The 22,838-nt window shown below is 31.1% G+C and overlaps 1 protein-coding gene across 3 annotated transcripts in view; it reads left to right on the top strand.

Moving 5' to 3' along the window:
- Positions 1–22,838, top strand: part of LOC129989433 (gastrula zinc finger protein XlCGF57.1-like) — a 38,326-nt gene that overhangs the window by 10,443 nt on the left and 5,045 nt on the right. The window contains exons 2-4 of one of the 3 annotated variants that reach the window (XR_008785771.1): positions 1,946–4,553; positions 12,764–13,172; positions 22,703–22,789. Coding sequence is in view for 1 of the 3 variants with exons in the window: in XM_056097977.1 (XP_055953952.1) it covers positions 2,568–3,518 (951 nt within the window). In the remaining 2 variants the exon portion in view is untranslated. Of the gene's footprint in view, positions 1–1,945; positions 6,317–12,763; positions 13,173–22,702; positions 22,790–22,838 lie in introns of those variants that run through there. The other 2 variants (XR_008785770.1, XM_056097977.1) reach the window with 2 other exon arrangements.

The raw sequence follows: 22,838 nt of genomic DNA on the forward strand, positions 1-22,838 counted from the left end.
AGAAGGTATCAATGTTTAGAAAATTCTATTCATTTTACCTAGAAAACAGTTCCAATTTTATTTAAGTGATCTCATTTTAAAGCATGAACAATAATTTAGTATTAAAAGTTTTTATATGCAATAAAATTAAGAATTAAACATAGATAAAACAACTGCGTTGCTATAGTTCACTTACTATTTTTGGTTAAGGTTTGATACATTTTTTAAGATAATGGTACTAAAAGCAATATTTTTGTAACTTTTAAATGGAATTTATATTAAGATATAATAAAGGATACAAAAAGGTTCAGTACATTTTTTTTTTAAATTTTTGAGATAGCTTGGAATTTTTTTGCACTAAATTTCACCACTTTTCAAAAACATTTAATAAATTACTAAAGATTAGAACGGAATTCCTGTAGTACATATAATCATTAAAGAATTGATTTGAAACTGAAATAAAATATTATCCCAAAATATTTGCAAAGTTTAGGAATTAAACTTGTATTTACTTTCTTTTTTATTTTTGTTTTCTCGACACTATCCATCTATCCTATCACTACATAGTTCTCTCTTCTAATTTCTTCTTTAACATTTGGAATGATTTTAGGACTAAAATATCTATTTGGTCTTTCTGTGCAACCTTTTTCTTTTCTTGCTTTATTTTATTTATTTTTTTTCATATTTAATTGCTTTTTTCGTTTCCGCATATTCTGATGTGAGCCTGAATCCAGTTTAATCTAATACATTAGTTCTTTTTCGCCTTTCCCAAATTTTCTTTAATTTTCCAAATTTATTTATTTTTGGTGTTCGTGAATTGTATTGCCTAAAGAGTTTACATAAGAGTCTGAGAATAGAGAGCATCTATGCCAGTCTTCCAGCCCCTCACAATAATCAACTGCCATTTTTATTGCTAAGACTTCGACTTGGTAATTTGTTGCATGATTAAAAGAAATACGAATCTTTTTTATCTATTTCCCTACCTTGGAAGTGTACTACCATTGCCGCATCTGTCCTCTCATCATCTTTGGATCTATCAGTGAATATTTCAATGTTATCCATTCTCATTTTCACACTCTTAAGAATTTACATGAATTTGAAAACTAATTAATTTATCATTTTTTAATATTGTATTTCGAATGAAATTAATAAAATAATGTTATCAGTGCTTTCGCATTAAATATAAATGGGTTCTGAATTTCTCTATGGAAAACAATTTGTAGAAGTACAGGGTGGTAATCATTAAAGTTCCACTTTGAAATTGTAAAATAAAAGAAAAATTACTGGACCAAATGTTATCAAACTTGGTAATAGTTTAAAGGAGATCATGGGAATTTCTTTTTCGCCAAAAAAAGTTAAAAAAACTCACCAACAAGGGTTAAATGTCGCTGTATGCAATATTGTTAAGCAAGATAGGACATGAAGACATCGGTTAAAAATGTATTTAATCGTTTCTGAAATGTGTCACAAAGCATGTTCAATGTGGCGTCGACCATTTTCTGAAAGCAAGTTAAATCGCATGACTGCATTTTCAACAGTAGCTCTTCGCATATCAGGAGGAATGTTACGCACATGCCGGTGTATCGCATCTCTCAGTTCCGCCAAATTGTTTAGAGTATCACCATAAACAGTGCTTTTGAGATAACACGCATTGCACATGCTTTGTAACAGAAAAGATTAAACACATTTTAAACAGCTGTCTTCATGTCCTATTTCGCTTAACAATATTGATAGAGCACCATTTTCCCCCTGCCTGGTGGTATTTTTTTTTTTTTTTTTGCAGAAATGAAATTCTTATGATGTTCTTTAAATTATTACCAAGTTTGATAACATTTGGTCCAGTAGTTTCCCTTTTATGACCATTTTAAAGTGGAATTTTAATTACAACCACCCAGTATACTAAAATTTATTTAACAGAAATTTTTATTTACTGATTTATAACACGATTTTTTTTTCTTTCATGTAGAATCCATCCTTATAAAAGAAAGTTCTGTTGAAAATACGATTTAACGGAAATCAGCGCTTGAAACATTAAATCAAATTTTGGACATTTGGGATCCCTGCCCGTCTCGTTCTTTCAACCAACATTTCGTCTGCATCACAATCTCAAAGAAGAAATTTCCTTCCTCTTTTAGATGGAGCCTATATTCCTTGCAGATGCAGATACTGAGTGCAGAAAAAGATTCGTTTCAAAAGCTTCTACGTGTTCTTGCGAGTGAATTCCCTGCCATCAGTTTCTGTGCTAGATTCGGAATACATTTTATAACCTCTGAATTCGGGATGTTTTAAAAGTTTCCTTTTAATTTAGTCAGTACTTCACTCTATTCTTTACTGTTGCATCAAATGAAGCTAAAGATACTATAACAATTTCTGTGTTAATAATCAACAGTGAAGCAGGATATTGAAATATAAAGAAAAATACTATGATTGTGAAACGGTATTAGAAAACATTCAATACAACTGATAATTTAAGAACTTACACATGCGTATTCATAAGAGTAAAAAATATTATGCTTGTGAAGTTTGTCGTACAAAGTTCTTGCAAAAATAAATAAATGAAATAAAATAAAAACTTTGTCACATAAAAAATGGCATTTTCCTGTGATGTCTGTCATAAACAGTTCAGTGAAAAAGATAATTTAAACATTCATTTACTTGTCCATACTAATGAAAAGACTTTTATTTGTGAAATCTGCGGTAAATCTTTCACTCAAAATGTCAGTTTAAAAAGACATTTACGAATTCATTCGGGAGAAAAACCTTATAATTGTGAAACCTGTGGGAAAACGTTCACTCTAAAATGTAATTTAACTGTCCATTTACGAATTCATTCGGGAGAAAAACCTTATAATTGTGAAATCTGCGAGAAATCGTTCACTCATAGTGGCCATTTAAAACGGCATTTATTAATTCATGCGAAAGAAAAGCCTTTTTCTTGTGAAACCTGTGGAAAAGCGTTTCATCGAAAATGTTATTTAAGTGTCCATTCGCGTCTTCATTCTGGAGAAAAACCTTTTGATTGTATAATCTGCAATAAAATGTTCGCTTCCAAACGGAGTTTAAAAACACATTTGCTTATACATAAGAAAGAGAAGCCTTTTTCTTGTGAAATTTGCAGCAAAACGTTTGGTCGAAAAAATCATTTAAATAGACATTTACGAATTCATTCGAAAGAAAAACCTTACGAATGTGAAATCTGTTTTAAAACATTTAATAAAAGTGACAATTTAAAACAACATTTACCAACTCATAAAGAAATAGAACCTTTTACTTGTGAAATCTGTGGGAAAGCATTTTATGAAAAATGTCATTTAATTGACCATTCACGACTTCATTTTGAAGAAAAACCTTTTGATTGTAAAATCTGCGGTAAAATGTTCCCTTTCAAATGGAGTTTAAAAATACATTTGCGTATACATACGAAAGAGAAGCCTTTTTCTTGTGAAATTTGCGGTAACGCGTTTGGTCGAAAAAGTCATTTAAATAGACATTTACGAGTTCATTCGAAAGAAAAACCTTCCGATTGTGAAATAATCTGAGGTAAGGTATTTACAGAAAGTGACACATTAAAATACATTTACATATTCATAGGGAAGAAAATCCATATATTTTGAAATCTGTAGCAAGACTCTTATCATGAGAAACCATTTAAAAAGGCATTTACATATCCATACGAAAGAAATGGTTGTGAAATCTTTGATAAAGTGCTCATTGACAGTGACAATTTAAAAAATCAATTATATTTTCATGGAAAAGAAAATTCTTTTGATTATGAAATATGAATGAAAATATTCAAGAGGGCAGAAATCTTGTCTGTAACTTCAATAATTATTTAAAGTAAGAGGAGTCTCCTGAATGTGTTATATCTGTGAAAATGCATTTGCAAACTTCTGCAAGACCAGTTCAATATTGTTACGGAACTTCCTCCACTAAGTCCGTAATGTCAACAGGTTCACCTGCTGTGGGTGTATGGTGTAACACAATCAGCAGGCCTCAATAGAAAATAACGACGTTTATTAACACGAAAGCACGGATACACAGACGGCAAAAAACAGCTAAGACGTACGCAAGCAATATACAGCAGCATACTTAGAACAAACAGCAGCCAACAAGTAGTAAACAACAGCCACACCACACAAAGAGACCAGAAAGAACTCAGCAGGAGGAGGGAATATACGTATCTATTCTCTATGGTCTCTCCAAACGCCTGCGATTCTCCACTGTCTCCTCGCTTTAGCTGTATCCAACTGCCGATTCACTACTACACGACTGGATACTACTCACACGATTCGATGCTACTTCTGTAATAAACCCCAGAATTCGACACACAGCTCAATTTACTAATCGCTTGAGCTCCACTCAACGCTTGGGCTTCGCTGGATTGATCCAATTAATTCGTTGTTGACTTGCTATTCGACTCTGTATCAAATACACGACTGTCTTCTGCTTGAACTGTCGGCCTTTTATAGTTTCCGGAGCAGGCAGAGAAGTTTCTCGAACTATCAAGCATATATCAACTCCTATTGGTTCTATCGCCAAAATGATTTCTTGCATTTGTATGGAAGATAAATCTGGTAATATAATTAGCATTAATGGACACTTTTTTTTTGTATTCTAATTAAAAATGCCGAAGAAGAAGAAGAAATCCTCATGAATAAGAAATTTAAGAACATATATTACTATAAAATATTTAGTTAGACTGTATGATCTTTATTAATGTTTAAGAAAAAAAATACATATGTCACAGATCATTAACAAGTTACATTCACATTCTATTTTTCTTATGTACAGTATGTAAGTGGATTTTTTCCGATTTAAGTAATATTGCATTGACTTGTTTGTTATTAAATTTTTTCCATTGGAATTAACACTAACATTTTAAAATCATGTATGTTTCTGTGAACTTATGTATGAGCACTTACCAATATGAACACATTTGGTTCAAATGGCTTAACATTTCGGTTAATTTTTTTATTTTTTTGAAATTAGAGATTAAAAATCTTTTTAATTGTTATTAATGCATCCTCTATAATAATAATAATAAAAAAGAGAGAAATGAATAAAAAGACTTACTCACAGAAAGATGTTAACGGCTAGAGGTGTCCAACCTATTATTTTGCTAACTTACTGAGTAAAATTGTAACCTTCTTTAGGGCTGGATTAAAATTTATTTAAAATTTGTAAGTGCTTACGGGCACCATTTTTGTAGAAAGGTCTTTTTTGCAATATTATCAAATCATATTTAATGTAAGCCTTTGATTTGATTTACATATGTCACGGATTCAAATTTATTTAAATAAAATTAATTTTAATTTCATTTTTAGAAAAAATTTTCTTCGGAATTTTTTTTACACTATGACGTTTAGTTTAGTTATATTAATGTCCCATTTTAAAGCAACATTAGGGCTAATTTGGGACGGACCTCCTAATTTTGATCAGCGGTCAGATGACATGGACGACACCTGAGCTGGCACTCACTTCTCCAAACTTCCATGCCGCACCAGCGTGAGCATACTTGGCCCCGACGGATTTAACGTGCACCAGACCCATATACACGGTGGTTCTTCGGTGGAATCGGGTCTCGAACCTGAAGCGGAGACCTTACCAACAGGCTACAGCGTCCCCTTCACGTTTTTAAATTCATGTTTGGAGATCAATGTGTCCCAATTTTGTTTTTCTCTCTCTGTCTTTCTTCAGTTGCTTGACAAAGCCTCTAATTCCAAAGCCTGTTTAAGTATTTCGATTCAGGTTTTTTTTTTTAACTTTGTCTTTTTTTTTTTTAATTTTCAAAAATGATACGCATGAAAAGTATCTCGAAAGAATACTAAGAAATAAAGAAAGGTAAGGAAATAAGTTCATAATAAGAACGAAAAATAATAATAATAAAAAAACCTTTATGAGAAACATTATAAAATTGAATTTTAAATGAGTTACACTAAATTCATTTAATTAAAAAGTTTTTCGATAGCTGCAGTTGCTTAGAATTTAGAGGATAAAAAAAATTTCAGCTCCTGATTTTTTAATCATCGGAAATTCCTGTTGCCAGTTTTGAAAATAATGAAATCAAACTATTACTTTGATTTCCTTTTGATTCTTTGAAATTTTTTAAATGCACGTGGGCAAAAGATTAAGAGTTTGAATACAATTAAATAAATAAAAATAAAGGAGGATGAAGATTTAATGGCAAGATTATGTAAAAATGATTAACTTAAAAATATCCATAAACTGCACATTTTTTTAATGTATTTTATAATAAACTTTATCTTGGAAGAAAGAGTGTGAGTATGTTTACTTTATTTGTCCGGTAAAACAGGAGAATTGTGTACTAACATTCTCGCCAAAGCGAAAAAATTTCTAGCCAAACCTATGAAAATTAATTAATATAATAAGAAAGTAAGATAAAATATTAATTCTTTTGGCTACTTATCATTCTAAGAAAATTACAACTTGTTACCACATGCCGCTAGGTAACAGTTCTTCTTGTATGGCCAGTACTCTTTTTGAGGTAAGCCAATTTGTTTTTTAAAATTGAATTTTCCTCATGACAATATACATAAAACTGAAAAAAAAAATTGAAATTTGCAATTGCAAATTTCAAGTTATCGTGTGAGAACAGTATTTTTATAAGTCACGTGGTATCGATCAGACCGAAAAACATCATTTTCTCACATGACTCATATTTCACAATCACCAACATTTAGGAAAGCGATGGGTTTTGACCATCTCAAAATCAATCGAGTTCTAAAATATTTTTCTCGAGGCCAGAATTATTTTATCTGAAAAATTAGTTTAAAACAATCACGCGACTATCATATTACGCATGCATCCATATTTAGAAAACGATGTTTCCACCCCTCCCTCTATCTCAAAATTGTTCGAGTTCCAAAACTTTTTTCGACCCTGCTCTTTATTGGCCCGACAGGAGAATCGGGTACATGATGGACATTCGCGCCTAGTTGTAACTTTTTGTTGGCGATAAGTCGTGAAATGTGGCAATCTTTTTTTATTATTTTCTCTAAATTTGACAACCTTCTTTATTATTTTCTCTAAATTTGGCAACCTTCTTTATCATTTTCTAGTAACTCTAAAAGCGAACAATTATCTGAAAAGCGATAAATCGAAAATAGCGATAAGACGCCCCACCTCTAAGACAGAACGCCGGCGTAGGGATATGTGATAATGAGTTGATCATTAAATGATCTTACTTCTTTGCATGTTTTTTTTTTGTGTGTGTGTGTTTGTGTGTGTGTGTGTGTGTGTGTAAAATATATCAGGGTGATAGAATTCACCCCGATATATTTCTTAAAATAATTAAAAAACTGCATGACGGAAATATCCATCACCATACAAATTTACATGTTAAGCTCAGTACAAAATAAATAAAAAATAATGTATCTTTGTATCATTTTTATTCCTGATAATAATTAAAAATACAATTATTAGTCTTATTTAGATACAAATTATTTCCACATCTACTGTATGAGATTGTAAAATATCCCTCGCATTTAGGGTATGTGCACCGGAGTGACTCGCCTATTTTTTGGCCAATCTTCAATGCCCCTCCCTCTCTTCTAAATTTCTCTATAAAAATATATAGTAAAAAATATTTTCGTCATACATTAGAAGTGAAACAACTGCATAGTGATGTAAATTTCTGTCCTATGGTTTTGGGAAGATTATTTGGCGTATTCGTTATAAATTACACAGAAAATAACAGACACAAAAAGCGCACCTTCTTTCCGCTCGTTATCGCTTTTATTAGCAAAAAAATTTCAGATTAGCTATAAAAATATTCAAGAAATCGAACGTTTCTTCCTATCACAACAAACAGTGGAATGACAGCAACATCTGATTTATTTTTTTAACAGCTACGTTCTTATTATGCAATAGTCTTGGGAAAAAAAGGCTGCTAGCAACAATCAGTTTACAGTACACCTGTTTTGAGTACAATTTTTTGTTCACAAAATGTTATGATGGAAATTTCCATAGTCATGCAAAGAAAGAAGGGTTAAGATTAATCTGGCTGATGCCGTTAAACGTAGGAAAAAAGTTTTAATTCCTTCCTTTGCCTACATTACTTAGAAGGCACTTATAAATACGGAAATAAAACCTTTACTTGATCAACAGAATTTTATTTTAAATTCTTAACTGAGGCATGCGATTCTGTAATACTTGGATCTTCTTATTGCAAAGGCGCTATACATATTTCTTTAAAGCTTTAAAAGAATATTACATAATAAATGCCAAAATGTATTCAAATGGACTTAGATTTTTGTACTGTGCGTTATCCATATTTTATTAATTCTTATTTACTAAGATTTTCCATCAAATTCCAACTAAATTTGTGCAGATTTCAAACAATGCATTATGTCTGGTGATGAAAAGAATCCGATAAAGAAGTAGAGGCCTATGTCCCTAGCAGGTGGTCTCATTCGTCGTACTGCTGTATAATCCGCATAAGGGGACTCAACTACCTGGGTTCCATTGTTGATGTGGCCTTTGTACTTTTGCATGGGAGCGATGTAAAGCAGGAGGCTGGGGAAAGAAGACAAATAATCCATTCAAATGCTCTATCTGCAGAAATAAAGAAGGGAAGCTCAAACCGGAAAATCACAATTCTGTCCATTGCATTAATGTTTAAAGGCTTTGCTTTTCGGTATCACTTTGGAGCACTTCGAAATGCAGTATTTTAATTTTGAACAAGAAGAGTTTTCTGCAACTTTTTATTTTGGATTTGGTGAACACTTTTCGAATTTTTGATACCTCTGTTGTATATATATGTTACAGTGAAAACCCGAATTAACCAGGAAAAACTCGTTCTAACTGACAGCGCTAGGGAGAACCCGTTTTATTCGAATTTCGACTGATTTTTTAGACAGTATTGCATGTATCTATCCAAAATTATTGTGTGAAATTAGACTTAGTAAAAAAAAAAAAAAATACTTCATTTGGATATTGTTTAACATAGTAAGTACCGTTATTACAAATTACTTATTTCGACTAGGCAATTATTGTGACACTAAGAATTGCAAAGAGAACTATTTTTCATACAGAAACATCTCTTTGAAGAACAATTTTTTTTACAAGAGCAGAGGACAAACCCGCCTTGTTTTCCTACAGCTCCTTTTATTGGTGCTGTTCTGATCTAAAATCAGAGAATATAATAAACTTTTGTATCAAACTTGTATCCTGAATAGATGTAGTCTACTGTATAAATACTTGTAGAATTTAAAGTTAATATAAATAATAACCATACATTTATAACTAGAGAAAATAATGGATAAATAATTAGATAAAACCAGTTCTCCCTAGCGCTGTCAGTCAGAACGCGTTTTACCTATTTAATTCGCGTTTTGATTTCGGGTTCTTACTGTAACATGTATACTACATTCTAGGTATTGTAAAAGTTAGTTGGTATATTTAATGAAATCAATTTAAGTTACAATTTTTATGGCATTTCTGATTTTTTTCAGTTTTTATTACAAAGTTGCCTGAGGATACTTTTTTCCAAATCTTATCTCAATAAAACCTCAAGAATTTTGAGGTTGGATTTAGCAGTTGCTTTACAAATAGGACAGGAATACGTAATAATTGTATGCAAAATTGTGGTATAAGCATGCAATATTAGGGGATGAAATTTTTTTTGTTGAATCTTTGAATTTGTTTTTAATAGGGGCAAATTGGTTGTTACAGTTATGTTTGATGTGAGGGCTAAATATTTGATTTGCAGAGTCTATTGTATGATTTGATTATTTAACCCTTTGTACTAGAGAGGTGACTCATGGTCAATCCTCAACTCATGGTGGTCACCATTCAAGACGGTGCATCATTTTGCCGTTTTATTTATTTGTTTTTCTATTTTGTTTGTTAAAAATATCTACAGAATGATAAAAAGGTGTAAATGGTTAACTTTTCAGAGAAATTCAACTTGAAACAATTATGTATATTTCGGAACAATAAAGAAGCCCTTGTATTAGATGAATAATTTTGTATCGAATTAGTTTTCCGAGTGCAAAGGATTAATTTATTTTTATGTGTGATTTTCTTTCATCAATTCCTTTTTTTTTTTTTTTTAATCTTTTAGGATAATTTTCTATCTAAAAAAAAACTGAAAAAAAAAACAGATATTGGGAATTGCTAAGTACTGATTTAATGCTGCCTATATATGTCTGTAATTTTTATGGATTTTAGGGATATAATTAACAAAAATGAAAGTGGTGGTGCTCGTTTGACCTATATCTACTACATTCGGCACATATATATAAAGTGAAGTATAAAAGTAATTTTTTAAAAAAAATTCAATTAGAATTTTAATTTATTAAAAATTAGGCTGTAATTTGGTGTTTTTTCGCGATAACTAACAAAAATATTATAACGCATATGAATGAAAAACCGCTTCAGAACTTTTAAAAATGGTATTTTTAATGAAACCAATTTAATAGTCGTCCAAATTTTAGCTGAGTTTTAGCAATTTTTTAAAAAATATTATTCTTAACACTTAATTACCACAGATTACATTCCCCCCCCCTGAAGCTCAAACCGTTTTCATCAACTATCTGACTGTGTGATTTTTCTTTCCATTGTTGAAAATTAAAGAAATAAATATCTTGTTTAGCATCTCTGTAGTGTACAAGAGGGATAAAAAAAAAGTTAATAAAACATCATGAAATTTATAAGATAGAAATCGCATATAAGATAAAAATTTATAAAATAGAAAACATTTATTTATTACAGCATCATGATATTATAGGACACTGGCATCCATTAGAAAGGTTCATGTACGTAATGAACAGAACTTAAATAAGACAAATAAAACAGCGTTTATGACAGACAATTTGCGAAATCATGAGCATTGAACGATTTAACTGAAATCAAATATAATCAATATTCCTGGTCATCTGAGGCGACTAATACGTATACATAATTGTTTTAAAGGGAATTTACCAAAAAATTAATCTGCATCTTCATACCACTCTGTAAATATTTTTAACAATCAAAATTAATAAAATAAATAAATGAAAATAATACACCGTCTTAAATAATACCTGAGGGAAATCATCCGAGTATCGTCTTGATATGGGTTCAATATAGATGTGTTGCTTTAAGATTCGAATATTTGAGATGAAAGGTGAGTTGAACAGGATTAGCGACTGAATGCAGTTCAGGTAAGGAGCTAATGGAATAGGGGAGAATAAAGGTTTTTGCTGTCTGTAGTTGTTGTTGTTCCCAGAATTGTAACTGAATGCCGTTGGGAGGGTGAGGGGAAATTAGTCGAGGATTCCCATCCCTGTGCATTTCCCCTTGAATCCCCAGTTCTCATATTGTGTAGAGAAATCCCCTGTCAATAGAAAATGAAATCTCCATATAATCCATGTCGGGATCTCCCAGAAAATAACAAAGGTCGTTTTATGTAGTCGGATGTCTTTACTTCGTGCAGCCCCAGAAGGGACCTTTCTCAATAGGAGTTTCAAGGTGAGTAATATAATAGTAGGATTACTGTTGGGAGGAAAAAGGAAATGTAAGTAATTGTAAAGTGGTCTCTATCGTCGAAGTTCAGAGATAATGTGGTTGCTTTTACAAAGTGCAGTTTCGCATAGGTATAGATAGGGTAAAGCGTAAGTTTCTTTTATTATTATTAATATTATTATACCACTCCCTCCACTTGGTGGGTGGGTGTATTCTTTTTTTGTTATAATTTATCTGTTCCGTAAAAGTCCTAGATAGGAATGTGAAATTTAACTTTTGGTCGTTGTCCATTTTCTTGGATTAAAAAAAATTATTGGGATCGTTTTCGTCTATGAAATCTACAGGGTGATCAAGAAATAACAGAAGGTGTTCGGAACTCTGTAGCGTGTTATGTACTGGACGAAATGTAACAAAATCTGGCCACCATTCACATTAAAGCATGCGGTTTCGATTTGTCAAGAAAACAAAAATTTGTACCAAAAAACGCCGGTAGGGAAGATTCTGATGCTTCGACCGAAAACTTTATTAAGTAATTTGCATTGCATATTCGGGTACTTTGTGACACGATATAGAGGATAAAAGGAAGGGTTGTGGGAATTCAAGTTATTCTGCATGAATTCGCCCGTAAATGGCGTTGTCACTATGTGAACGCGCCTTATTAGTCAAGCTGTTTTATCAGCGGGATGAAAATGCCAGTGCTGCTCTTCGTGAATACCAGCGGTTAAAATAGTTACGTAGAGGACTGATGACCATAACTAACTTACGAAGAATGGTTGAAAGATTTGAAACAACAGGAATTCTTGGTATGCAACAAGGCCGAGAACGATTTCTGGTTGTGGGGTTACTTGAAATGCGTTGTGTATCAAGGATATGTTCCTACTTTAAAAGATCAAATAACGTTACATGTCAGACGAATAAATGCCGATATGCTGTTAACAACCGTCCAAAACCTCGCATATCGCATGCAATTATTGGAGCATCACCTTGAGCCAAAATTGTAAGTTGCTATAATAAACGTTTTTCATTGTTATTTAGTGTGTTGTTATTTACTGTTTTCATTGGCAGTTATATATTCTTTTTTTTTTTTTTCACACATTATGCGCTTGCAGGGCTAGGATACCCCCTATCGACGTTTTTTGGTACTTTTTTTTTCTTTGACAAATCGAAACCGCCTACTTTAATGTGTATAGTGGCCAAATTTTGTTACATTTCGTCCAGTACACAACACGCTACAGGGTTCCGAAAACATCCTGTTATTTCTTGATCACCTCGTAGTTTGTCAATAACACAATTCCGCACAATCCTCCGTCTTTTGTAGGAAAGGGAGGATCTGCTTTCGTCACCAAAAAAGAGGAAGGAGTCGGCGAAGATGCTAACGAAGAAAATCGATGGCCCGATCTATGCCCGAACTGATCTTTCGAAGGATCAGAGTGGAAGAGCATGTCTGAGAACTCATCAGGAGATGAGGATATACTAAAGAATGAAGTGTCATTGACCCAGCCCTTTGTTGTAAGGGAAATAGAGCCGAATCAGCCACCAGGCGCTGCCTCCAAGACGAGTGACCCCCACATCTTTGGAAATAACGCGTGAGTACATAGCGAAGAGCCACCTGGATATTATACAAGTTATCACGCTGAAGACTACTATAGCCAGCTGGGCCCAGGCTCTTTACTGCCACCAAGAAAGTTCAGGGGAGCACACGCAGATTCGTAAGGAATATCTCGCAGGTGAGTTTTGTTTTGAACACCATTCTAGTTAGATTTAGAATAAGTGTTCCTCAGCAAGTGGTATATCTGTAAATGAAATTTGTAAAAGATTAAAAACAAAAATGCTAGCACAGCCTCAACCTCGAATAAATATATTAGTAATGAAAGTACAGTACACTCCCGAGTATTCGGCCTAATGTGGCGGAAGGATAGGCCGGAGTTCCATGAGCTCATTTCTTTATCCACCAATACCAGAAGACAAAGTTTTTATACCAAAACACACTGTTATAATACGCTTATTCTCACTTCTTATTGAGTAACAAGTGTTCCGTTTACCTCACTGTGAACGCAATAGCGGCCCCGTGAATCATAGAAGCAGTTGCCGGTAACGTGTCGAGTTCAAGAGAAAGCTCTGTACTGGTTGTTTATATTTGTTTAGATACTGCACTACACAATTCAAGAATTTATTAGAGAAAAGATAAGTTAAAAGATATAAACTGTTCACATTTTCACATAAATTCTGTAATGCCCAACTTAAATGCAGGAAACATAAACAAAACAATAACGTAAATCGTAGGTACGATTCTTAAGAAAATGTGTTGAAACTAATTTTATTTTTCACTGATAAATGATTACACAGATATGAAAAGGTAACCCTAAGATAAGAGTCAAAATTTACAGTTTTTAGGTTTTGAAAAAGTCCTTGATAGATGACTTAAATAGTGGTCTTGCTTTCCTCATTTAATTACGATATCAGGAAACTAGGCCGGATAATCGCGAACCGGATACTCGGGAGTGTACTGTGTATATATATATATATAATTTTTAAACATTTTATGTGCTTTTTATATTTTATTATCTCTGTGTAAAATTATGAGCAGTTTAGCAACTGTTAATTACTTGTTAATTTATATTACCTAATTTTTTAAGGAAACGGGGAAACATGGAATAAAAAAGCATGTATTAAAAAAAAACAAGTCGCTTAAGTGAAAATCGACCATCGCGTAGGTGTTTACTCCTTCCTGCTTCTCCGAATTCAGAGAAGAGAGCTTTTTCTCGGAATCCCCGGTCTGATTCCACTCCCCCGGGTGCAGGGACACGTGTTCAAAACATCCAGGGGTCGTCTGCGCAGTTAAACTGCGTGGTCGACTGTCCACGTGCCTTCAAAGCTGCTTTTATAATGATTGAGAAATCTCGAGTTCCACGAAGAGAAAATCGATAAATCTATTTATACATGAGGTTCGCCTGTTGAATGCCTGTTTCAGAAAGCGTTTCTTGGAATTTACCCGCCATTTAAAAGTTATTATGGTTCCCAAAAAGGACGGAATGGCGGTAGAAAATTTTTTTTTTTTTTTTTGGCTTTTAAAAAATTATTTTCATATTATCTTTAAAATTTAAAAAAATAATTTTTCAGTGACATAAATTTAAATTTCGAATGGGTATTTAATTTTAATCAATGTTTTTTTAATATCAGTGATTACAAAAGAGTGAAATGGCGGTAAAAAGTTTTACGTTTTCCTGCCTAGTTCGGGAGCTATCGTAGCACAAGAATTATTTTTATATCATCCTAAAATTAATATATATATATATAGTGTCATAAAGTTAAATTACGAATGGCTATTTAATTTGAATTCATTTTTTTCAATATCAATAGTTTACAAAAAGTTGTGTGATAGCGGTAAAAAAAAATAACGTTTTTCTGCCTATTTCGGGACATATTATAGCATAAAAATTATTTTTAGATCCTAAATTTTTAAAAAAAATTAATGTTTCGTGTTGTAAATATAAATTTTGAAAAGCTATTTAATTTTTAATCACTTCTATCAATATTACTTTGTTGTTTTTGTTTCTAATGGTAATTACCATGGACAAGCTTGTTGACGAAAGCGATTTTTAAGCCAAGGGAGCGTCTCTTGTTTTTAGTAGCGCCAACTAGGGCCAAGAGTACGTCTTGGCTTCTCACGCATCACAATCGCTTGCACAACCCTTTTTTACAGGGGAGCACATTCACACATCTCACAGAGAGAACAGATGAAGAACAGCCATTCCCGAACCGGGACTCGAACCCAGGATGCCTAGATCACGAGGAAGACGCACAACCCCTATGCTAGGACACCACCATGTTAATTTGTAACAATTCCTTTTTCATTTTCTTTAAAATATAAGAAATACTTTATTGTTTAATCACATCTGTCATTCGCCCACTTCTTGATTTAATTGATGTCAAAATTGCTTTTTTTTCTTGGATATTTTCACTTTTGTTTTTATTTCTTAGTATAATTATCTAGTTATATTTTTCTTCGACGAGAGAAATATATGTAACAATAATGTAAAGGAGTTAAGTTGTTATGTTGACTATCCAAGCGAGCAATGAAGCAGATCGTTAACGAATTGCAAATAAACGTGCTTCAAAATCTCAAAATCAACATGCGGCAAGAATCGAAAGACAACGTTTATGTGCTACCAGATCATACGCATCAGAATGAGAAGACCAACATGTGGCAAGAATCGAAAGACAACGTTTATGTGCTACCAGATCATACGCATCAGAATGAGAAGACCAACATGTGGCAAGAATCGAAAGACAACGTTTATGTGCTACCAGATCATACGCATCAGAATGAGAAGACCAACATGCGGCAAGAATCGAAAGACAACGTTTATGTGCTACCAGATCATACGCATCAGAATGAGAAGACCAACATGTGGCAAGAATCGAAAGACAACGTTTATGTGCTACCAGATCATACGCATCAGAATGAGAAGACCAACATGTGGCAAGAATCGAAGCAACTATTCTTAACGGAAAGTCGGTTGGTGAAGATGTGCTCATTCCACACATTGCCATTGTTAACAACGACATGCTTTTTGATGTCAAACGATTGTAATTCCTCATTTGACTTGCGTTCTAGATGACCATCAACAAGACGCAATGTCAATCACTTCAAGTGTGCGAATTGAATTTAGAAAATCTATGTTTTTCACATGGCCAGTTCTATGTTGGATGCTCACGGATCAGACAACCAAGAATTTTTTTTTTTTTTTTTTTTTTTTTGCTGAAGACGGAAAAATAAAAAAGTATTTCCTACTCTAAAACACTAAACCCAAAGTAAAATAATAATAATAATAATAATAATTATTATAATATTTATACTTATCCTTTACATATCCTTCAATTTCAATTAATTTATTCATTGTCAACAAGAAAATAAATATCATTCTTTCTATAATTCCTAATTAAACAAGATAGCTATTTCAAATTTCAATTTATTCATTGTCAAAAAGAAAATAAATATCATTCTTTCTATAATTCCTAATTAAACAAGATAGTATTTCAAATTTCAAACGATGTTTCAAAATTATTTCTTCAGCGGTAGCAACATGCCGGGTACCAGCTAGTATTTAATAAAATAGGTAATTGTTAGAAATTTAAATGAAGATTAATTAAAATCTCAATTACCATTTTAAAATGTTACTTGGCCCAAAAACCAAAAATGTCAGTCTATCTTCCTTTTTTTTCTTTTTTTTTTCTTTCTAAGTTATTGAAAGAACAAATTTGTTGTCTTTGATCACTTGTAAAACAATCTTTTCTTCCCCCCCCTCATTAATAATGTAATTTATCGTAATTCTGTATTATAGACTGTAAAAGAAAATAGCGAATTCTAATATAATATATAAACAGTAGTATACTATAAAATATATTGGTGTCCTACATTCAGTCTATTAGCATATTTTCTGGTAAAAAAAAAATAAAATTAAATCAATATGATAGAAATTATAATGATAATAAAAGCAAAAAATAAATTTTTGAGGACGCACAAATATATATGAATGATATTTATTAATCAATTTTCTCATTTTTATCTTAATTTACCCCATATGCTAAAATGTATTTTTTTATTTCCTGATTGAAATCCTACTTTTTTATTTAATTAATATTACATGCGCTCCACAAAACTGCTGTCTCAACGGTTTCTCAGGCTCTGAATGAAGAGATAAAAATCTTTAATGTCAGCAACATTCTTTTAATGATTCGTGTCAAAGAAATCTCTATCAAAATCTCATTGTAAAAACCACTGAATGGAAAATTTCGGTCTCTTCTGCTCTTGTTTCGCCATTTAGATTGTCGTGTTTCTGACCACTTTTTGTTTGTACATAAATTATGCCTCCAGGGAGGGAATAAATCAAAGTTCAAAAGTTTCTTCTATTCGAACACGCAGCTGCTAAAATATGCTTCCATACATAGAAAGTAAAATTAAAATGATATTTTTGAAATAGAATAAAAGAACTGAAAACTAAAAAACGATTGGGGGGAGGATTTTTCTTGCCTTCAACTGGGAGAATTTATCTATAAATATTTTACTCTCTAATTCCTGTATTATGTCATTTTAAATATTTAAATAAGTGACAGACCATTTAAGTGCGGTTGATTCATACTATTCCTTAAACAGTTCTTGATTCGTTTTGGAACAGAAAATCTCTCTCACCCCTTGCATTGCAAATTAGCATGTATTTCCCACCAGATTACAATTTATTGGAAACTAAACAAAAAGTGATTCAAGAATTTTCTCTTAAAATCAAAATGAGGAAAGCCAATCCATTATAATGTGGGAATTTGTGCTCAACCCCGCCGAAGCCTGCTTAGAGAATTTCTGAAATGTATACAGGCAAAACGAAACACTCGTTCAATCTTTTCGTTTGAATAATTGAGTTTCGATTATTATTTAAAATTGAGAGACCAGATTTCGAAAACTTAAAATAGTTGATAGTATTAGATAAATTATTCCAATTATTAGACAAAGAAACAGCCACTCATATTAAGGTTAAGAAGACTAATAAATGGTTTCGGTCTATTGAGTTGGCCAAAGAGTGCGATTTATATTTTAATCTGAGAGGCAAACTCGTAAAGAGTAAAAGGCAGACAATTTATAATTCATTTTAAAATGCTAGAATTATTTCAAATTTTTTTCAATGAATTAAAAAATAAAAACTGTGGTGTATGTCACAGGAATGAAAATCAGTCCATGCTTGCTTGCCCTCTATTTAAGGGGACAGTGGACTTTGAAATAATTCAAAAATGGACAGAAAACACGAAATTTTATTTTTAACGTTTCCTTATATATTTATATTAAACTAAAACAGTGTTATAAAGATATAATGTTCAATAAAATGAATATTTCAAAGGCCTAGAGAGAAAAAAAAAAAGTACATTTTAATGATTTTGCTCAAAATGATATTGCAATTAGATTTAAATATCTTTGAAATGTTCCGGGTGTCTTAATTTTTGAAGAAATTAAATGAAATCTATAATAAAGATTTAGATCAAAGGGTATACATTTTATATTTCCAGTTTTTTTAGATAGTTAAAGTCAATTTTAATTCCGAAAGAACAAAATTTTTGTGAAAATTCAGTAGATGTGCATAAAAATATTTCTAAAAAATTAGCATTTAATTGAAATTGCAAAATCATTCACTGTTTTATTCCAAATAAATTTATATTGGAAAATAAGGAAAAAATGTCTTGAAAAAAAAATTAAAATTTGAATTTGTCTGGAATATTTCGAAATTTTAAAAAAATATATACATCTTTTAATTTAAAAAAATAATATTTCGTCTTAAAAAGTTTTTTTTAAAAAGAAATTTGACGTATTTATATTTTAATACAAATGCATAAAAAATTTCATAACTCTAAATGAATAATTCGCAAAAAAAAAAAAAAAAAAAAAAAAAAATGCCGTATAGAGTCGGAGGTCACGGTTGGAGACTCATGACTCGTGACCTAGGGGGCCACAAAATATATATTTCATTGCTGAGTTAGTGACATTTTTTTTTTTTTTCACTGCAGGCTAATTCTCGCATCATTTTTTCTTTACTCCAAATAAAAAATTAAAGGTGAAAGAAAGAAACCGAATAAAAATGACAAGAGAGAAGCGAACTTAGGGAAAATAAGTACAACGAGAAATGCAAAATAAAACGACAAAAAAAAAAAAAAAAAAAGATGAATAAATCATTTCAAAAGCAATAGTATTCGAAAACTTTTTAAGGTGCCAATATATCAAAAGCACTTGTTCTAAATAAATTGCAACATGATTAGCAATATAATACGATCCGAATATTATTATTAACCAAGTGAAATATGGCGTACCAAGATGATGATCCAAATGCTTTTTTATGGACCAAACAGCCAAACTATTTTGTATGAAGATTTGACTCGGAAGTTAACAATTCTCTGTTATCATAAAATAAAGAAGAAAAAAAGAATTATTCCTCACGAAAAGAAGGGTGTGACATTGATCCCCCCTTGACCTTAAGCCTAGGGGATGACTTTGAACACATCTGCGTATTTTTGTTTCCTGCCTGTGAACATTTCCGTTACTCCTCACAAGATATTGGCGGTTTTTGTTTTGTTTTGCTTCTTTTTTTGTTATTGTTGTTGTTGCTGAATTTTTTTGGAGATACAGTACACTCCCGATTATCCGCGGAATTGGGTGACGCGGCCGCCGCGGATAACAAAAATCGCGGATAATCCGAAAAAAGCTAAAAACGGGTATAGCAAAAGAGAAAACAGTCATTCCAACTTTGAAAAATCGTTTTATGTACAATGAAACGTAAAATAAACAGCAGAAAATGTTTAACTAACGCTTAATATTTTAGTATATCAATCAAAAATAACCTAAAATGCATTTTGTTAATGAAAATAGAAAAGTGCTTTGTACTTACGAGAGGCGTCAAGGATACACAGAAAAATTAATACATATGTACTATTTTAATACTATAATGTATTATGTAATTACAAAAGCATAGCTGTAAAACTACACCTTTTTGAAGAAATCAGTCATTTATGTTTGCTTCTTGCTTTGGAAGCATTTTCTCTTTGCTTGGAAGCAAAAACAAACACTTAGTGCGGCAGGCGCGGATAATCGGGAGTTTACTGTAGTCAGCTTCTGGCATCTTTCAAAATCTGGAGTCAAACAAATGCAACTTTTAAAAATTAAAAATGCAATTTTTCTCCGTTATCCTGATTAATTATTGATTTCTATTCTTGAATGATTTAAAGAGAATTCATTTAATAATTTTCTGCGTATGTTAAAAAATTATTTTAAGAAACTTCAGCATAATTCATTAAAAAAATATGATGAATAATAGTTAAAAAATGAAATGTTAATTTTAATATTGGTGTTTGCCATCAACTTATTTTCGTATTAATTTAATATTTTTAAATGACAGAAAAAAAAAACCCAATTATTTTAAAATTTCATAATACTATTAGTTAAATTCTCCAGTATAAGATCCCAGGAAAACAAAAAATCTTTAGACATATTATTCTTAGAACTTACTTTGTGGATTCTTAGGATTATTTCCAACATAAAAAAAAATTATAAACAAATTCATTTAGTATAAAAACATTCATATAATTATATATTATGAAAATTTTATGATTTTGGTAAAAAAAAAAAAAGAATCGCAGGAACGGTATTTATTATTCAACAGAAATAGATTTACTATTTGCTGAATGGTTGAATACTAACATTTATTAAAACCAAATTATTGAAGCTTAAAAGCCGCTCCTTAAATCTTGTCTCTATGGCGCTTTTTTTTTTTTTTTTTTTTTTCCCCTTGAAAACGATTTTTTTTTTTTTTTTTTTTTTTTTTTTACTAATTTCCCTGGCTGCTTTAATTTTTTTTTCTTATATTTTCTGCAAATAGTATTTAGATTCGGAATTTTTTTTTAGAAGTATTTAATTTAAGTGAGTTACATTTAAATAAAGAGACATCTTCATTCCAAAAATGTTAAAATATTATTCTCTTTAAATACAGATAAGCATTATGAATCAGTAATTCAAATCATAAATTGTTTCGGCAAATTTCAGAACTCTTACATAATTTAACACGAACACTTAATTCCTTGAAAAAAATACGCATGAAAATACGGATCTCAAAATATAGGGAATTTTTCATCCTTTTTTAAAAATTTATTTATGGAAAGTACATGTTTTTTTAAAAAATGTTTAAGCATTAAATATTTTTAAAGACCCCAAATGCTTCATAAAAATTTCATCTTTAAAAAGGAAAGATAATTAATTTTAAAGAATTACATATATTTTTTTAAATTATTCTGTGTTAAAATGTGAGGCTTTTTTTTGGTAATATATATATGTAATAATATATCTAAATCTAAATTAAATCCTACTTAATTTCCTAATTTTTATCATAATTTAACTCGTATTAACTTCATTCGAAAATGCTCTCTTATTTCCTGATATAATTCCATCATTTTTATTTAATTAATGGTACAGAAGCTCTGTAAAACTGTTGACTTCGAGTTCCGAGACTTCGAGTGAAGGAATAAAAACTTGTCATTCTAAGCAAATTCTTTTAAAAGATACATATAATTAATTCCCTTTCCTAAATCGATACGTGTAAAGAATCCACATCAAAATCTCATTTTAAAAACTACCAAAGGGAAAAAATATGTGTTATATATATATCACATAAATAAAATAAGCATAAAGATGAATTTAAAAGTGCAAATAAGTTTAATTCATGTTACTTTCTAACCATCAATACAATTTATACATAAGGGGACCACAGAATAAGTTAGCGCCTGTGGCTTCACCATTGGATACGCTAATTCGAAAAGCGTAACTAACTATATAAATGAAATTTGAAATAGGTCCTTGGCAGAAAAATTTTACTGTTATTATAAATCCGGACATTATACATCTGGAAAAAGAAAAAAATTCCAAATTTATGATTGATACTGTTCACTATATCGAACACAAAAAGCCCCACGTTGTGAAAGTATACAAAAAATTCTTCATAGTTACAAATTTTCTTACATTAATTTCTTAAAAATTCGGAAGTGCTAACTTCGAAATTAAATGAAGGTTAAAATGCTGTATTTTTCAAAAATAAAGTAAAAAGATTTAGGTCTTCAACTTATCAAATACAGTGCTGCAATTAAAATATGGTATTTATCTTTATGACTTGAAGAACTTATATTAAATTAGTTTATGAGACAGAATAGAATTCTCGGAGAAAAATTCGTTTTCAATTGACGTTTTTTTTTTTTAATACAAAAAACAAACTATTTCTTTTTTTTATTATTATTATTATTATTATTTTGTGATTCGAATTTCCAGTAAATCAATCCTGCCTCAAATAGCATTCTAAATATCCAATTAATAATTTGTTATTTTATCCATTCTATTATTTTTACACAACAAAAAATGTATTGCTTATAATTTCGACGCTTAGCACTTCTTTTTGCATTGAAATTTATTCCTGGCTATGTTTATTACTTCGCCACTGAAGTTCCTTGGTCATGCCACTGAATGCAAACGTTTGTGGAGATACGTCACAAAACTTGAGTCGAAAAAGGCAGAAAACTTCAGAATTACCAAATATTTAGATTTATTTGAAAGTGTATGGGTAATATAAAGTTAAATATGATACATAAATTACTAAAAATGATAAATTATTATCTCTTCAGGTTGCAGTATTTTGGAAGTTGGATTGGGGTTAGAAATTATCTTAATTTTGTTTTCCAGGAAGAGGGTCCATAGAGGGGGACGAAGGGACTTTCTAACCTACCCTGCAAATAATGGAAAAGCTTGAAAGTTCATGGGATATGATTGGTAGGTTGCCATCGCCTGTTGCTTTCACTTGTCTACTATTTTACTATCC

Source organism: Argiope bruennichi, chromosome 10 (assembly GCF_947563725.1).
Source record: "Argiope bruennichi chromosome 10, qqArgBrue1.1, whole genome shotgun sequence".
NCBI classification, from domain to species: domain Eukaryota; kingdom Metazoa; phylum Arthropoda; class Arachnida; order Araneae; family Araneidae; genus Argiope; species Argiope bruennichi.